The 19668-nt window shown below is 34.4% G+C and overlaps 1 protein-coding gene across 2 annotated transcripts in view; it reads left to right on the top strand.

Annotated features, from left to right (window-relative positions):
• The window catches only part of LOC122022544, a 120590-nt gene that overhangs the window by 71663 nt on the left and 29259 nt on the right, over positions 1 to 19668 (top strand). The window contains exons 1-2 of one of the 2 annotated variants that reach the window (XR_006123008.1): positions 12385 to 12502; positions 16922 to 17324. Coding sequence is in view for 1 of the 2 variants with exons in the window: in XM_042580574.1 (XP_042436508.1) it covers positions 16922 to 17074 (153 nt within the window). In the remaining variant the exon portion in view is untranslated. Of the gene's footprint in view, positions 1 to 12384; positions 12503 to 16921; positions 17325 to 19668 lie in introns of those variants that run through there. The other variant, XM_042580574.1, reaches the window with a different exon arrangement.

The following is a 19668-nucleotide window of genomic DNA, read 5'->3' on the forward strand; positions in this document are numbered from 1 at the left end:
ATGCATCCATTACAATGTTCTTAATAGTTCATTTAGAGCCCCCACAGGCATAGCTGAGGTGGTAAGGGGATGATTGTTTGCCACATGAGGTCTTAGGTCAAATCTCAGAGCTGGCCGGGAGTAAATCCTAGCACCCATGTAATTCACCCCCCACCCCACCCCAAAATCGACTTGCCTCCTCGACTATCGCGATTTACTTCCTCCGTATTGATCTTGGGACGGGGACACTGGGGCAGCGCCTCGCCTTTTGCCACATGAATAGTTCATTTAGGAGATGGTTTGGAAGCTAGAGGTTGACAAACTAAACTACTTATGTGCCCTTACAATTTCAAGAGAATCACTGTGAGGCTAAAGTTTAGAAAAATAATAAAACATATTATATGTCTTAATTATTTGGGATCAACTGCATGAATGTTTTGTTGTCATTAGACTATATGTAAGCTCATGTAATTGGTAATCTTGATCATTTAAATCTGATTTGACTTCAAAGTGTATGCACTATAAGAAGAAATTTATAAATAAGGCAAAAACATTTTTCATGATACCATTATTTCAATCACTATAATGTATTTTGTTTATAGAGTTCGCTCACAAATGTTGGTATTGAGGTTCAAATAATATACATTCTCAAAGTAACTTCCAAGTTTTGAAGTTACTCATTGAAACATCACGCCTCTAATGGTTGTTTTGCAAACCATCAAAGAATTAAAGAGGCAAAAATAGTTAACACCTCACCTGTATAGAAGACACCTCTCTAGGCTCCGGCCATTGTCTTAGTTTTCATATATAAATTTACAATTCAAAATCTATTTTTCAATAATTTTTTATAATTAAACAACACAATTCTTAAGTAGAATCAATCTTATTCAATAAGAGCATTAAGAAGGCAATTCGTTGGTATAAAAAGACAAGCATTTCATATTTTCATCATTTTAAGTACTAAGGAATTCAATTACTTTAATTTTTTAAGTAAACCATAGCTTGAGTTGTGCTCAATATGAAAAGAGCATATAGAAAGGCCTCAAATCATCATTATAACAATATTAAAATAGCTTGAGTTATGCCCATAGGGCATGATAGGGAAAGATTAAACCAACATAAAGATGAAATTTCACCTTCAGACAATTTGCGACTATCTTTTTTCTCAAGGTTTCACTCTAAATTTTTAATTGAATGATTTAATTAAATTTGTTGTTTTGATATATTTCTTCATTGGAATTGAAAAGTGCATCTATTGTCTTTAATAATCTAATTGATTAGATGCTTTGTTTTAAATTTCCAACATAATTCAAGTGTTGAACTTCAACGATTTTGACAATGCAGATGTTGGGCTTTGCCTAAAGTTAAACAACTTCATACCACTATTGGTGCTCCCCTTATCTTTCGCTCTCTTTTCGCACTAATGATAGCACCCTAATAAGTCCTATGAAATCCTCATTCCAACAATCACTTAAGACAAATATACTATGCCCATGTCACCATCCTTCAGCGCCTCTACACCCTTAGAGATTGTCCTACATGATAACCTTGTGTTAAAGACACTGATAAGATTCTAAACCATGTTGGAAGTATCACCTAAAAAGTATGAATTGGTTTTAATGTAGTCCACAATCGTAGCTTTGGCCAAAGTGCAAACTAGGTCCTTCTCCTAGCCCTCAAAGCGGGCAAAGTTAAAAACTTAGGACTTGCAACAAATGATAATTTCTTGAAATTAAATTGATAATTATGTAAGCAAAAAAGAGTCATGAAAAGAATGAGCAATTACCAGCGACAATGATCGACCGACCACCTTTGCCCTTAGATAAACTTCGTTCTTGTGGCTGATCGATCGATTAGAGAGAAAAAAGAGAAAATGTCGATAGCCACCTAGTTTTGAGACAATAAAGAAGATGATAGGAGAAAGATTACTGCCGCAACAGCAATCGACCACCTTTGCCCTCAGTTTCCAAGACAGTGTTCGCTAATCAATTAACATGATATTAATTGCTTTGGAAGTCTCACCTCAAGAGGATGAATCATCTTAAAACATTCAAAAGTCATGTCTTTGGCGAAAGCATGGATGGGGTCCTTCTCCCAGTCTCACAGCAGGACGAGCTAACTTAAGATTTGCAGCAAATGGCACGAGTTTGTAGACACAACACACCTGGTTTTTGAGAAAATGAAGATGCAAGAAAGATTATTATCGAGACAATGAGTGACCACCGTCCTCAATTTCTAAGGTAGAGTGCGTTGCTCCCAGAGCTATGGTGTATCGGAAGGACGCCAAGATATTACTCAGCCACCTACGGTTCGATCTCCAGCTCTGGCACATTTACAGGAATTTTTCCTCCAAATGGAGCACGCAAACATGGGATGTTAGGCTTACCTTGACAGCTAGTGGAAAACTTCCGTTAAGTCGGGCCATTCGCCCCAAGATCGATGTTACCTAATTCATCATTTTTTAAAGGTAGAGTTCGCTAATCAACTAAGATGATTCTAATCTCTTCGGAAGTCTCACATCAAGAGGATGAATTGGCTTTAAGGTAGTCCAGCCGTGCCATTGCCTAAAGCGTAGATTGGATCCTTCAAGACCCAAAGAGGGCAAAGCTAACTTGGGATATTTTTGCAGAAGGCAGTTTCTTGAAATCAATAAACTCACAATTATAAGAGCAAAAGAGTCATGAAAAAGATGAGCAGTTACCTACAATGGTGATCGACACCTTCAATGTTAGATAGGCTTTGTTCCTAAAACGATAGATTGCTCTTGCGTCCAATCGATCAATTAGAGAGAAAAGAGAAGCATACCTATTTTATAAGACAACGAAGAGTATGACAAAAGAAGGATAATTGTTGTGACAACAATTAACCACCTTTGCCCTCAGTTTCCAAGGTCGTGTTCATCAATTGATTTACAGGATTCTAATCACTTTGGAAGTCTCACCTTAAGAGGATGAATTTGTTGGAATAAAGATCATGATAAGGATTACTAAGGAACACCGAAGATAAGGATAAAAATCATCTAATTAATCATGTAAATTAGACCTAATCCTAAGGCTTAATTTCAGGAATTTATCCTAAGTTAGAGATAAGATAAAGATCATAAGTTTGTATATATATTTGTATTTTCTTTTAATGGAAACACAAATTTCTTCATAATCCTTTTCTGATTTCATTGATTCCCCATCACACCAAGAGTTCGATTATGTATTAGTCAAAGCCCCTTGGAACCATCCTTGCAACTTCTAATATGAATCATTCTCTACAAATTATCCAATGGGTCAAATTTTAAAGAATACTTTCAGTTCCTTCTTTTGGTGATTCAGGGAAAAGAAAAAGTGGATTATGTATGAAACACCGGTCCAAATACAATGCATGAGAAGCCAAAAATTCCATTGTCATGGCTTTGGTTGATTAATTTAATAGAGCCTCAAATTGGAAGGACTTGCCTATTCTATAAAAATGCCTAAGAAATCTAAAATGCAGTCCAAGAGATGTACTCGGATCTTCAAAACACATCTCAATGCTTTGAAATCTGATCAATTCTACAAAACATGAAGCAAAGATCAATTTACTAAGTATTACAATTGATCTATGGCAAGAAATGGATCTGTTTTACACAATTTCATGGAAATATGTTGAGGATGGAGTGTTGTATAACAAGGGCCTTGAAAAAGATCATATATTCCACCTTCTTCAGGCCTCAACAAAGACTTGGATGAAGTACGAGGCCGCATCATGGAGGCAAACCTATTCTTTCACTCCGTGAAGTTTTTTTTAAGTTCGATGAGAAGAAAGCAGAAAAAAAGTTATGTTAAAGCCTTCCACTCTCAACGTTACAAGGATCTACATTAGCAGCCATTTAACCATAATTCCATAAACAGAGGGAAAACGAACTATGATGTGAGCATTGTGAGAAGCCAAATCACACAAAAAAGACCTATTGGGACATTCATAGAAAACCCCATATTGGAAGCCACAAAATCAAAGGAAAGGTAAATCATCAACCAACATAGTTGAATCTAGTAAGCTAAAGAAAACTCCTCCTGCACCTTTTACTCGGAACAAATGAAGATTTTGAAGTCCATATTCTACAAAGTATAAAATCTTGAACTCCACTCCTTAGGCTGCAATCGGCCAACGAGGTAATATCTCATCAACCTTTTATCACAAAGAAATGATAAAGATAAATGAGTAATTGATATCGGTGCATTTGACCACATGACGGGGCCGTGAATAGCTTTTTCGAATTTCAAAATATGCACTGATGAAGTGGAAGTGTCAATGGTAAATGGAACTACAATTACAGTGGCTTGAATTGGAGATATTATTGTTCAAGGGACTTAAATTTAAATATGTCTTACTTGTTCCAAGTTTAAAATTCAATGTCTTATCCGTTAGCCAAAAAATTAAGAATCGAGACTTGAAAGTAATATCTGCATAAACGTTCAGGACATCCAAGTTTTCAATATTTGAAGTACTTGTATTCAAAATTATTCATTAATAATGTTCCATCTCCTTTTTCATTACGCTGTGTATCCTTGCTAAGCAAACTAGTACAAATTATCCAATGCACAATTACTAATTTTCTAAACCATTTCATCTTGTTCACAGTGATATTTAGGGGGGCAGCAAGGGTGGAAGATTTAACAGGCAAGAAATGGTTTATCACATTCATAGATAACCTTACACGTGCTTGCTGGGTCTATCTCCTAAAACAACAATCTAATGTTAAGCAAGTATTACCACAATTTCATAAGATGATAAGGAATTTATTCCAATGTAACATCCACATACTTTGCACAAATAATGGGGAGAATACTTTGCTCACAACCTTAGGGATAGCATTTTTTTATCAAAGCTCATGCCCATCTACACCTCAACAAAATGGGATTACAAAATGGAAAAAATCATTATCTATTAAAGTGGAAAGATCTCTTATGATCACAAATTCTGTCCCTCATCGCTTAGGGATAATTTCATCTCATCAATAGGCTTCCATAAAAAATCCTTAAATTCGGCGCATCAATCAACTATCTTCAAAAAACAACAAAACAAAAAATCCTCATATTCATATTTTTTAACTCTGTCCCACCAAAAGTAGTCAGGTGTCCATTGTTGGTACATAATATTCTTGCACATGGGAAACTCAACACAAATGACTACTCACCCACTCAAAAAGAATAGAAGTGCTACAATCTTATCACAAGAAAATTCTAAGTGTCCTGTGATGTTACATTCTTAGAGGATGAGTTCTTTTATTCCAATGATTATGGGGGAAAATTTAAAGAAAACTAATCATTGGGATCATTCCATCTCTTTTCCTGCATCGCCCTTATTCATTAGGACTCCCCTACCTTCATCATCATATGATGTAATCACATAAATTAGTTAAAGGGAGAGAACCTTTGCAGCCTTTATAACAACAAAATGAATCGATTCTTTACTCAATGAGGTCCTGAGTTACTCAACAAATCCAATCATCAGAACCGATGATGGATGCATCACAAGATCCACAAGGAAATGCTCCTATAGATGATATGGATGTTGTCATTGCTCTAAGGAAAGGGATAAGGACATGTACCCAACATCCAATTGAAAGGTACATATCTTAAAATCAGTTCTCACACAATAATAGGGCATTTATCTCTCAACTGGATCATGTGGAGATTCCTATAAATATATATATGATGTTTTAAACAATTCAAAGTAGAGAGCTACTATTTTTGAAGAATTGAAAGCACTGAATGATAATGGCACATGAGAAATCATAAACCTGCCCAACAGAAAGAAGATAGTATGTTGTAAATGGATTTTTTCTATCAAAACAAGGTTTGAGGGCAAGATAGAAAGATACATAGTACGTTTGGTGGCTAGGGGTATACACAAACATATGGTCTTGACTATTAGGAAACATTTGTAGTTGTTGCAAAGTTAACTTATATAAGGGTGCTTCTTTCCATTGCAGCAAACTTAGATTGAGAATTACATCAATTAGATATTTCAAATGCATTTTTAAATGGAGACAAGGAAACATTGAGTTTGCAAGTTGATGAAGTCCTTGTACGGATTAAAACAATCTACTAGAGCATGGTTCACTCGATTCAGCAATGTCATGAAGAGCTTTGGGTACACACAAAGTCGAGAAGATCATTCTCTCTTTGTCAGACTGACAAGGGATGAAAAAAATCTATTTTAATTGTGTATGTATGATATAATGTCATAATGATCACACGTGATGATAATGATGTGATTGCAAAGGTGTACAATCTGAATTCAAAATAAAAGACCTTGGAAAACTTCAATATTTCCTAGGAATAGAAATAGTAGGAAAACTTGGTTGTCTAGCAAATACTTCAATGAAAAAAATCAGAAGCAACAAAATACAAACGATGATGCTCAAACTGATAAAAAGAGGTATTAACATTTGTTTAGCATAGTTAGTCAATTTATGCATGCCCCCATGGTAAGACATCAAATTGCAATGGACTAGATTCTTCAATATTTGAAAGGGACACTAGGGAAAGGTATATTGTTCAAGAAAAGTGATAATTAAATAGTTGAAGGATTTGCCGATGTCGATTGGGTCGATTCACTTGAAGATAACAAGTTGTTTCAAGGAGTAGTGAAGAGGCAGAATATCAAGCCATCGCACAAGGGGTATGTGGATTAATTTGGATTGAATAACTATTGTTAGACCTATGCATTGCATTTGAAAACAAAATGTAGTAATATAGTGACAATAAATCTACTATAGCAAATTCACAATCTGACAAATTTGCTATAGCATGTTGTTTGTAGATGATATTATTTTGGTAGATGAGACACGTGAAGCGGTAAATGTTAAACTAGAAGTTTGGTGGAAAGCATTAAAGTGAAAGGTTTTGATTTAGTAGGATAAAGATAAGATATATATCTGAAATTTAAGTTTAGCAATACTAGACATAAAGAAATAATTGTTAAGATAGTAGATGGCAAGTTGTCTAGAGCGAAGAGCTTTAAGTATTTAAAATCATTTTTGCAAAACGAAAGAGTGATTAAGAGAGATGTTTTACGTAAAATACAAGCGGGATGATTAAATGGAAAAGGGCGTCGGGTGTTTGGGATCGTAAAGTACTTTTAAAACTTAAGAAAATTTCTATAAAGCGATAGTTAGACCTACTATGTTATATGGTACTAAATATTGACCTATGACTCAAGCACACTAGCGGAGGATGAGTTACAGAGAAGAGGATGTTAAGGTGAATGTGTAGACATACGAGGATGGACAAAATAAGAAATGAAAACATTAGAGAAAAAGTCGAGTTGCATCTATTGAGAAAAACTACAAGAGGCGTTTAAAATGGTACGAACATATACTTAGGCGGTCAATAAATGCTCTGGATAAACGATGTGAAACTATGACAAATACGCACATCAAACGAGGAAGATAAAAAAATGTAGATAGTAACAATAAAATAAAATTTATTTAAGTATAGGGGATAGAGTCAAATGACATGGAAGAATTCATACTAGGCTTGGTTGTTATTGTATTCTAATCAAATGAAACATGTTCGTATAGATAGGAACTTTATAAAATCTGAGATTGAACATGGGAAGATCCATCCTTGTTATGTCCTTCAGAATCACAAGATGATGAGCTTCTTACTAAAATGTTGCTGAAGAAATGTATCAAAGTTGGGAATGATTGATTTTCATTCACAAACTTGAGAGAGAGTCTTGGAATAAGGATCATGATAAGGGTCACTAAAGATAAGGTTAAGGATGACCGAAGATAAGGATAAAAATTATCTAATTAGTCATGATGTAAATTAGATCTAATTCTTAGGCTTAATTTTAGGGATTTATCCTAAGTTAGAGATAAGATAAAGATCGTAGAGTTATATATATATTTATATTATCTTTCAATGGAAATATAGATTTCTTCATAATCCTTTTATGATTTCATCGATTTCAAATTGGCTTTAATACAGTCGATGGCCATGTTTTTGGCTAAAGCATGGACTAAGTCCTCCTAGCTCCAAAACTAACTTAGGATTAAACAAATAGTAATTTCTTGACATCAAATTTATAGAAGCAAAAGAGTTGAGCAATTACCACTTTCACGCTCAGATAGACTTTGTTCTTGTAACTGATAGATTGATTTGGTTTTTGAAATAATGAAGAAGATAGGAGGAGAGATGATTCATGCAATAGGGACCAACCACCTTCGCTCTCAGTTTCCAAGGTTGTGTTTGCCAACCAATTAACATGATACTAATTACTATCAAAATCTTACCCAAGAGCAAGGCAGGCTTAAAATCTCGACCCGTGCCGAGGTCTCAATCCCAAATCGGAATGAAACCGTTTCGGTATCGGATCATGCAGTGTCGATATAGTTTCCATATTTTTTAAATATAAATATAAATCTATATTAATATTTGATTATTAAAGATGTCTATATTTTGAGATGTTGAATTTATATTTTAATATATTCTCATAAGATAATACCAATTAAATTATTATAAAAAATATTTTAAAAAATAAGTAATTCTTAAAATTCAAAACTAAATTTAAAATTATAAAAATAATTGTAAAATTATTTGAATATTTTAAATTATTTTTTAATGTATTTGTAATTTTTTTATTTTACAAATTTTATTTGAAATGTTTAAGAATTATATAATTTTTTTAATTTTTTAGATTGTTTTAAATTTATGTTTAATTTTAAAATTATTTAAAAATTTTAATTTATTTTGAAAAATAAAATTCAAAATTATTTAAAATTTTGAAATAATTTTTAATATTTTAAAATTATTATTAATAATAATTTACTTATAAAAATAGATATTTAAAAATAAAAAATTAACTACATCAAAAACACAAAAAAAAATTGTGATCCCTTGGCGTAACATCCACGGAGGATTATAGGAATATACAATATTTTATTAAAAAATTTTGAATTTTAAATTAGTTTTTATATATTTTAATGGAATAATATAATTAGGATTTTAAAAAAAAATAATTATTTATTTAAATCAAAGATAATTAGATTTTTAAAAAAATTAATAACATAACTAAAAAATAAATAAATAAAATATTTATTATATATTTTAAAATTAAAATAAATAAAATATTTATTATATATTTTAAAATTAAAATAAATAAAATATTTAAATAATTAAATAATTTTACTAGAATTTAATTAACTCTCTTTGAATTATCCCCATCCATCCTGAGAATTGTTTTAATTTAAAAAATCATTTAATTAAAAAAACGAACAAGCGCAGCCACGACCCCTCCGATGCGGCCGCGGGGGTCGCGCGGCCCCTCCGGCGTGGCCAGGGGTTGCGCAACTCCTCCTGTGTAGTAGTTGGCATCGCAACGCCCTTCTTGTGCGACCACTAACCTCGCCATGGGCGTCGCGGCGCCTCCGCCTTCTACGGGACTGGTGTCGAGTTCGTGTCGGTGTCGACCAGCGGGCGGAATGAAATGTTTCACCAGTTTCGACTGGCTAGACATGAGATCTCAAACCATGTTGAAGAGGATTAATTGTCTTTTAACAATGGACGGTCGTGGCTTTAGCCAAAGAATGGACTGGACACTTCTCCCAGCCCTCAAAGCAGGAAGAGCACATTCAACTAATAATTATGGAAGCAAAAGAGACAAGAAAACGATGAGTAATTACCTACGACAACAATTGACCATCTTCGACTTAAGATGAACTTCGTTCGTGACTGATAAATGACTCTTGTAGTAGACTAATCCATAAGAGAGAGGAGAAAATGTTGGGAGGCACACCTATTTTTGAGATAATAAAGAAGACGATGGGAGAGAGATTAGTGCCAAAACAAACCATCTGTGCCTTAGTTTCCAAGGTCGTATTCGTTGATATATTCCTAATCGCTTTGGAAGTCGGACTTAGAGAGGATGAGTTGGCCTTAATGCAATCAAGAGTCATGGCTTTAGCTAAAAGCTAGGACTAGGTTCTTCTCATAAAAGACATAGCATGTAAAGTTAACAACTTAGGATTTGCAACAGATGCCATTTCTTGAAATTATTAAACTACTAATTATGGAAGCAAAAGAGTCATGAAAAGGATAAGCAATTACTTGAGATGGTAACTGACCACCTTCTCCCTTAGTTATACTTCACTCCTATGGCCAATAGATTGCACTTACAATAAGCAATTACCTACGATGGTAACTGACCACCTTCTAACTTAGATACACTTCGTCCTATGGCCAATAGATTGCTCTTACAACCAATTGCTCGATCAGTGAGAGAGAAGAGAAATGTATGTAGGCACCTAATTTCTAAGACGATGGGAGAAAGATTATTGCTACAATAGCAACCGACTACCTTCAACGTCAATTTCCAAGGTCGTATTCTCCAATTGATTGGCATGATTCTTATCGCTTTTGAAGTCTCGTCTCAGAAAGATGAATTGGCTTTAACACAGTCGACAATCGTGACTTTGGCCAAAGCGTGAATTGGGTCCTTCTCCTAGGCCTCTCAAAGTAGGCAAAGTTAACAACAACTTAGGATTTGCAACGGCGACTGACCTCCTACACCCTTAGACTTTGTTCCTACAATTGATACATTGTTTTTATAGTCAATCGATCGATTATAGAGAGAGAGAAGTGTTAGTAGAGACACCATCTTCACCTTCAATTGACTAACACGATTCTAATCACTTTGGAAATCTCACCTAAAGAGGATGAATTAGCTTTAACATAGTTGACTCACATGGCTTTGGCCAAAGCATAGGCGCGTCCTTTTTGCAGCTCTCAAAGCAGGAAGAGCTGACAACAACTAGTAGTTTCATATAATCATTAAACTGATAAGCACGGGAGAAAAATAGTCACAAAAAAGATAAGCAATTACCCGCATCAACAACCTACCACCTTCACCCTTGGTAGGCTTCATTTTTGCTGCCAATGGATTACTCTTCGGTTGATCGATCAATTAAAGAGAGATAAGGCAAGGGTTTTAGTTTTTTCTTCTTGGTTAACAATAGTTTGATTTATTGGGAAAAAATAGATTAAAAAAAACATATTGTTGTTATCTTTTAAAGGAGGCCTATTTTTTTTTAAATTATAAAACAATGTCTCAACCTATGATGTTTGACCTAAATGTATTTATATCCATCAGGCCTAGATTTTGTAACCCAGACCAAATATATATTATTAAACTGACTCAGATTTGAATTGACTAATCAATTTTTTAATATGAAAATAATATAACTCTGTCCAAAATATCTTTTTACCCACCTAAATAATATTTTACTCAGATTTGAATTGGCTTACAAGGAAAAACTCAACCGGATCGATCCCTTCGAAAACCCCATGAAACTACGGGACAAACTAGTCGAGTTTCATGAAGGAACGGACGACTCTAAGGTAACAAAGCACGATTTACTTTTGAACCAATTATTTAATTGTAAAATGTTAGATAGAGAGACCACTAGTCAACTACACTCAAGGATAAAAGGCATCCTAAATAGGCTCCACATAAGCGGACACAAACTCGAAAACCGCAACATCGTAAGGTGCGCTCCAAAAGCGTTTCCTAGAAACTCTCTATGGGCATCTATGGTAGATGCATACAAAATTTTGAAGGATATTTCATTAATTAAATTAGATGAAAAATTTTGTGAATTAGAATTATATGAGTTAACTCATTTCAAACGAAAGGTAATGTCTTATTTGAGGTCAAAATAAAGCAAAGAATCCAAGCCAAAGTCTCGACCAAAACAAGAGTCTGAAAGTGAGTAAACAAGAGTCAGATTCAAATTCCAATAACGAAGAAAAAATAGTAAACAAGGTTCGAAAAATATTACAAAGAAAAAGAAGTTTTCTAAAAGAGAACTGAAAAAGGTGGTACAAAACAATTCGGGTAAACCTAAATCGAAGGTAACGTGCTACAAGTGCAATGCTAAAGATACTACAAGTATGAACGCCCTAACCTAAAGGAGGAGAACCCCAAGAAATCAAGAAAGAGAAAACACTCAAGGCTACTTGGGACGAGTCGACTTCGGAGGAATCGAATGAGAAGGAACCGACGCAGTCCAACTCGCGATCGATCGCTCCTCGTGAGCAGTCGAGGCAGCGGGAAAATTTGACTAGGGATTGGTAGGAAGTGGGAAGAGGAGAGAAGGAAAAAGTTTAGGTTAAAAGAAAAATAAATAAATAAAATTAATAGGATTAATATTTTTAAAAAATCAATTGATCTTTAATCGAGTTAATAATAATGATATTTCTTAAAATTATCACTATAGGTAATTTGTTTTTTTTAATTTTAAGATTAATAATATTTAATAAATGTCAGAAAATTACTGTAATAATAGTATATTTTAGTAATGTATGGATCTAGATCCGAATCAAGATTTGCACTCGTATATTATGGCAGTTAGGTTTCCTCGAGTAAATAAGAGGCAAGCGAAGGATGTAGGGCGAGCGAAGGATCAAGGGGCAGAGCATAGTGGATCGTCAGTTTCCTTGGTGAGCGCTTCACATATATTCACCTCACCAATGCCCTTCAACAGGTTAATGAATCTTCAACTCCCTTTTTCGATTTGACATCTTGTAGATCTATGGAATTCCTCTGGTTTTTTAAGCTGTCTACTAAAAATCATCATTTTAGGGTTCCCTAGTTCTATTTTGATTTTCGGGAATTGCTTTAGTATTTGTCCCCATTTACTACTGAGATTGTGGAGTTTAAGTTATCTTTTCTAGGGCTTGAATGTTTACTAAGAAACGTTTAAATATTGAAATTGATTCTAGTTTTTTTTTAATTATTTGATCCTGATTCTGTTAAATAATGATGACTTTCAGTGCTGGCATTCTTATATTTCTAGGGAGTTAGAAAAGACAGGAGAGGAACAGAAAGGAAAGACATTTAAAAAGAAAGAGAAGGGAAATAGACGGCTAGATCATATATTGTCTTAGGAATATTGTAATGCACATAAACTTCGACTAATTATTTCTCGAACTTGCAATCTTCTAATTAAGTTAATGAAAACCAGGCAATTCTAGGAGTTGAAAATTATGATAACATTTTTCAGTTCTTACTGTTTCATTTAAAACACTTGAAACTGGAATACCTAAAATACAAAAGTACTTGTAATTAAAATATGATGACTCATGAAAGCATCAAAGTAACAAAATGAAAAATTAAAATGGTCATCAAAAGAAGTAACATATAATCTTTAGATAATGAAAATAATTTGTTAAAGCATAGCCTAAAAGTACATAACAACTATTATCATAAATGATAAAAGTATAGGAAAAACTAAATATATTTTTTTAAAATTAACTTATCATTCCAATTAACTTTTTAGTAAAAATTATATTGGAAGTACCAAACCAACTTTAAACATATTTTCATTCGTATCCATTCTATGTTGATCATGTACTAGTAGTTATGAAAGTTCATACTATTTTAATCAATGACCAATAACCACCTCAATGAATACAAATTTTTCATTAATATTCTTTCCAGATTGATCAGGCAATAGTGATAATTTATACTATTTCAAACTATCATTGATGAACCACCTGAATCTAAACCATGTAATATGCATGGATACAGAATATAGACCCGATGGCTTTGTTGCATGGATACAGTTACGGATACGGGTATCGTATCGAATACTATACGGATATGATAATACGGCAAATTTTGAAAATATAAAATACGATACAGCTAGAATACGACTATCGTTAATATATATATATATAAGGGCAGCCCGGTGCACGAAGCTCTCACTATGCAGCGTCCCGGGGAAAGATCCATTGCACGCAACCTTACGTTGCTTTTTGTAAGAGGTTGTTTTCCGGATTCGAACCCATGACATTTTTGTCACAAAGCAACAACTTTATATATATATATATATATTGTTGCTAAAAAGTGCGAAGTACAAAAAATCGCTCAAGGATCATGGGGCTTAAAGCGCAATGCGAAGTGCACGCTTTATGGAAAAACCTAATAAACAAAAGAACTAATATATCTAATAAAAATTATTATAATTTTTTAAATTTTAAATATAAAATTATTAAAATATAAATTAATTAATAAAAATTATTAGAAATTTTTAAAATTATTAAAATATAATTACGATTTATATGAATTTAATAATATTTATTAGATTTTTTAAATATAAATTATTAAAATATATGTAATTATATTTTTTAAATTTTAAACATTAAATTATGAGAAATCAGAATATAAAGAATTAATAATATTTATTAAAAATTACTTTAAATATAAAATAAAATTAATAAAACTTATTTAAAATAATTTTAAATATATTTTTTTATGTCTTTTATTAGGGTTATTTAATTAAAATTTATTTGAATTATCCTCATCTATATGAGGAATTGTTTGAATTAATTAATTAATTATAAATCCAAAAAAACGAAGTCACGAGTCGATGACGCCGCAGTCATCATGACGCATCCAGCATTCACCGGACAAGTCCAGCGACGCTATCCAGCGTTCACCGGACAAGTCCAACGACGCCGGAAGTGTCGCCAGACGCATCCGACATTCACGGGACGAATCCGACGGCGCCGGAAGCATCGCTGGACGCATTCGACGGCACTGGCGACGCGTCCGGCGACGCGTCCAAAGCCATCGGACGCGTCAAGATGCCCGCAGCAGTTGGCAATGTCGAGGGCATTGTGACGCAATCGACGATGCCGGAAGCATTGCCAGACGCGTCTGACGGCGCCGGAAGCGTCACCGGACGCCTCCGGCAACGTCGTCGGACGCCTCCGACCCTGCCAAAAGCGTCCCGCGACGCATTCGGCATCGCCGACACCAGGAAATGCAAAAAAAATAACCAGAAAGACAATTCGAAAAGATAAATCTTACCGATCGAGCAGACCCAAGTAGATGCGTCGAGAGGCACAAGAGGCAGATGGTCAGGCGGTGAACACGACGATCAGGCAGTGAACACGAATCGCCGTATTGATTAGGACTTTAAAGAAAATAAAAAAAAGAAGGTAAGTTAGTTGCGCCTCACGCAAGTGCGCTTTTGCGCGAAGCGCAGCGAAGCGAGCACTTCCGAGACCTCGTGCGCTTAGGAGGTCTCGAAAGCGCCAGGCTGGAGCCTCGTTGCGCTTAAGCGAGCGCTTCATGTGCTTTTGACAACTATGATGTAAAATCATGAAAAATGATGAAAACCGAGACTTTTAGATATTGTTCGTCAAAAAAATTGAAAGCCAAAAAGAAAAAGAATCTAAAAGACTAGGACTTATATTTAAATTTCTAAATCAAATCTTTTAAACAAAAATGATGAGTGTTTAGGCACTTGAGGAGTGGAGAAGAAATCAAAAATAATAATTTAGGGCTTAAAGGGCGAGCCGCGGCGACAGAAAGGGAGGCGGACAATGTGAAAGAGGCGATGAAAGACGAGTAAGACGAGGACGAGCAGAAAAAAGATTAGGGTTTAGGATTTAAAAACCCACAACCCAATTCATTTTTATTAATTATTTTTCAATTAGTCCTAGAAATTTTCAAATTTTTTCAATTAATCCCTAAAAATATTTGCAATTTTATCCAAACATATCCAAAAAAAGACATATCCTAGTAGTATCCTTGTCATGCCCTTGTCGTGTCCAAAATGTATTTGCCTGGTCAAACCTCAAAAATGTCCACGACACATTTTTAGTAGTATGTGATACGCGTAATTGCATATCGTATCCGTATCTGTCGTATCTGTGTCCAATACTTCAAAATAAAATCGAAGTATCTGTACTACCCTAACCCTTATAGTTTCAACTACTGATTATTAAGGAAATCTTTAATAAAAAAAATGTCAACATAATGCCCTGTGAGGCTAAAGTTTATAAAATAACAATAAAACATGTTATATGCCTTAATTATTTGGGATCACCTATATAGATATTTTGTTGTCATCAAGCTATATTTAAGGTCATGTAACTGGTAATCTTTATCATTTAAATCTGGTTTGACTTCAAGGTATATGCATTATAAGAAAAATTATATAAACAAGGTGTTTTCATTGAGATGGCTATTGGTCATTGTTGGAGATAGTATGAACCGTCATAATTACCAATCAACATAGAAGGGATACGAATGAAAATATGTTTAAAATTGGTTTGGTGATTCCAATATAACCTGGTCACCTATACAGCCATTGTGATATGCACATGGCAAGATTTTAAGATTATTTCTGAAGCATCATAAAAGACTATCAAGAAGATAGTTTCTTAAAGAAATTAGTTAAAGATCTGTGTTTTTCTACTCATTCATGACTTTTTGCATTTTTTATTTCAGCTTAAATGTGTCCAACATCTGATACAAACACCATAATATAACATTCAAAACATATTGCAAAGTGAACATAAAATTTTGACAAGGGAATATAATGCAATATGAGAAGAGAAATTTAATAGATAGCAATTAGTCTAATTTAAGTGAATGTTAGAAATACTATAGTATTAATTGTTGACATGCCAAGCAAAAAAATATTCTTAGTATAACCATCAGTTGATCCTTCATGGTCCAAAAATGGCGGTGCCCTGCGTTAGTTTTGAACTGTCCATTAGACTATCTCGTTCGGCTATATGATATCATAATATGGGATTGTTTATCTATATTGCAAGAATGAATAACATACTGCGTCGTGGTTAGAGTAATTTACTTGATATATGGTGCTCATTATTTTCATACTGGAATAAACTTGAATATGAAAAGTAAAGAGCGAAACAGCAATTACCAGCCATTATTGCAGTAGGATATTGTGTTCAATGCTATCAATCTAAAGCAAACATGTTGTATTTTCCTTTCTTATTTTAGTAGACAACACTCAACAACCAACAGTACCATATGAGGAAGTTGAAAGAGTTGCTTGAGCTTTGACTTCTTTCTTCCACATTTTGCTTCACTGGTGGCATGATAAGTTCTCTATGGTTGATTTCGTGCTTGGAAATCTCAGGTTCACACAGAGATATTTTTCAGTAATGGAGACCTTTGGAGGGCTTGCAATACGAAGGAGAATCTGGAAAGACATTTTAAGTTTACTGGTGGGAAGGTTTTCACTCGTTTCCCTCCTGAACCTAATGGATATCTACATATTGGCCATACTAAGGTAGAATAATTCTGCTTACTATGGTATTATCATTAATTTAATATTTATGTTTTACATCTTCAAGCACTGTTTATTGATTTTGGAAAGATAGGGATCATGCTACTTAAGGTGAGGTGAGGAATACATGATACATCTCTTCTCCGCTTTTATATAGTGTTAAACATGACTTTACTTTGCTGCTTCTGCAGTTAAAATAACAATCGTGGTCCTGATAAATTTTTAGGGATAAACTGTGTCAATTTTGTGTGCCTCTCTCTTGTTTGTCTTCCTTGAAATGAAAATTTGGTTTGTAAATTAAACACTGTTTATTTGTATGTGGTCGTCAGACAAATTCTGGTCTGGATTAGAATAGTAGCAACAAATTAATTTTTTTTGTTTGATGTAGGTATCATGTGCGTATAAAAAATCTCTAATTCATCGTGATCCTGATAATTACATTACCAACCCTAACCCTAGCAAAAAGCAAAAATAACGCAAACTCCCAAATGCAAATGCAGTAGTAAATAGGGGATACAAACTAAACAAGTTCTCAGAAAACGGGCTTTAAAAACCAGAAGAATTCCACGCATCAAAACTAAAAAAAAAAGACAAAGATTCACTAACCTGCGGGTGTTGAATTGGATCCCATGGCGTTAGCGAGGGGAATCGTGCTCACTAATCCTTCGCCAAAGCCTCCGCCGCTCGCCCTAATCCGCCGCTCGCCCGTCTCTCGCCTTACTTCTATACCCCTTATGTACCCTCTCGACCCGATGGTATCCAGATCCGTAATCCGTCAATGTTAAATGGGCTAACTATTTCCGTGCTCAATTAATCTATCCGATCCAGTCAACGGTCAGCGTTGTATTTGCGGCTTGTCTGCAAGAGCAGAATCACAACAGTTTGCGAAGGCTAAGAAGAAAATAAAAATCAAAAAGGTATTGGTGAAGAATCATCTACCGTAAGGATTATAGAACAAAATCATATTATATCAATTTGAATTTTTTTTTCTTATACCTAAGTTTGTTTTTATATTTTTACTGTGATTTACTAAATGATAATTTTAATTTTTCCTCAAAACACGTAGGCTTTGGAAATGTCCAAATAGCATAGTCTCCCTTAGTTAAATACTCAATTTATCCTTTTGAAGTAAACAAGACAATTTTTGAACCACAAAGGTGTCTCGTCGGAGATAACGACTTGTGTCTGAAGCAAAGGCGACCAACGGCAAGCGGTGCAGCTAATTTTTTAACGAACGATGAACGATGATCCTCTGCTAGCCTAAAAAGTTGAACTGAGAGGAGGTGGCAAACGTCAGGGCGATGGCGAATAATATTCAATGAACATTGCAATTTTGACAAATACTACAAGAAAATTGAGATTTCACAACACTTAAAAAATAATATTTTTTTAATGTGTTGTCTTTCTTTTTTACAACGCTTTTCACTAAAAGCGTTATCTAAGTTTTATATTTCTTATTAAAGGCAATGCACAATAAGCATTGTCTATTAGTATTTTTTTTTATCAAAGACAACACTTTTTAAAAAGCATTGTTATAAGTGTTTTTCTTTAATCTACAACAACGTTTTAACGGTGTTATCAATGTCACCTATCTTCTCCGTCAAAACCTCCCTTAGCGAAAACTCCACAAAATTAAAACCTAACCTCCCAAACTGTTCACCAAAACTCCACAAAATCCATCTCCATGAAACTCCGAAAATCCTCTGCTAAGAAAAGTTGAGCAGAGGAGAATTGTGGCAAGCGTCAGGGCGATGGCGAATAATATTTAGTGAACATTGTAATTTCAGCAAATACTACAAGAAAATTGAAATTTCACAACATTTAAAAGACAATATTTTTTTTTAAAGTGTTGTCTTTTTTTTTTACAACGCTTTTCACTAAAAGCGTTATCTAAGTTTTATATTTCTTATTAAAGGCAATGCTCAATAAGCATTGTCTATTAGTATTTTTTTTTATCAAAGACAACACTTTTTAAAAAGCGTTGTTATAAGTGTTTTTCTTTAATATCTACAACAACGTTTTAACAAGTGTTATCATTGTCACCGAACTTCCTCCGTCAAAACCTCCCTTCGCGAAAACTCCACAAAATTAAAACCTAGCCTCCCAAACTCATGTTCACCAAAACTCCACAAAAATCCATCTCCACCGAAACTCCATAGAAAACCATCTCCGCTGAAACCCTCCTCCCGCCACCCACACCTAACCTCCCCCACCACCTAGCCTCCTCCGCCACCCCTCCGCGCCACCAACGACCTAGCTTCCTCCTCCACTCTGTCGTCACTCTTCTTCTTCGTTGTTTTCTTTAACTCTTTTTCTTTACCATTGTCGTTCACTATATTCCCCTATGCCAGACAACAACGAGGGCAAAGGAATCAGGAGGGATTTTTTTTCAAAGTTAGGTGACATTAACAACACTTGTTAAAGACCAAACCACTTGAGGGCAAAGACATGGGCAAGTCAGAAGAGGTTTGAAGGCTGCAGATATAGACTAGCAGACGGATAAAGCGGATAACCATATAGACGAGGAGGTAGAGCGGTTTATTAAAAGGTTCAATGAGCGACCGCCTCACTAAATACTCAACAATACAGCCAACTGA

The sequence above is a fragment of the Zingiber officinale genome, chromosome 9B (assembly GCF_018446385.1).
Source record: "Zingiber officinale cultivar Zhangliang chromosome 9B, Zo_v1.1, whole genome shotgun sequence".
Classification (NCBI taxonomy): Eukaryota; Viridiplantae; Streptophyta; class Magnoliopsida; order Zingiberales; family Zingiberaceae; genus Zingiber; species Zingiber officinale.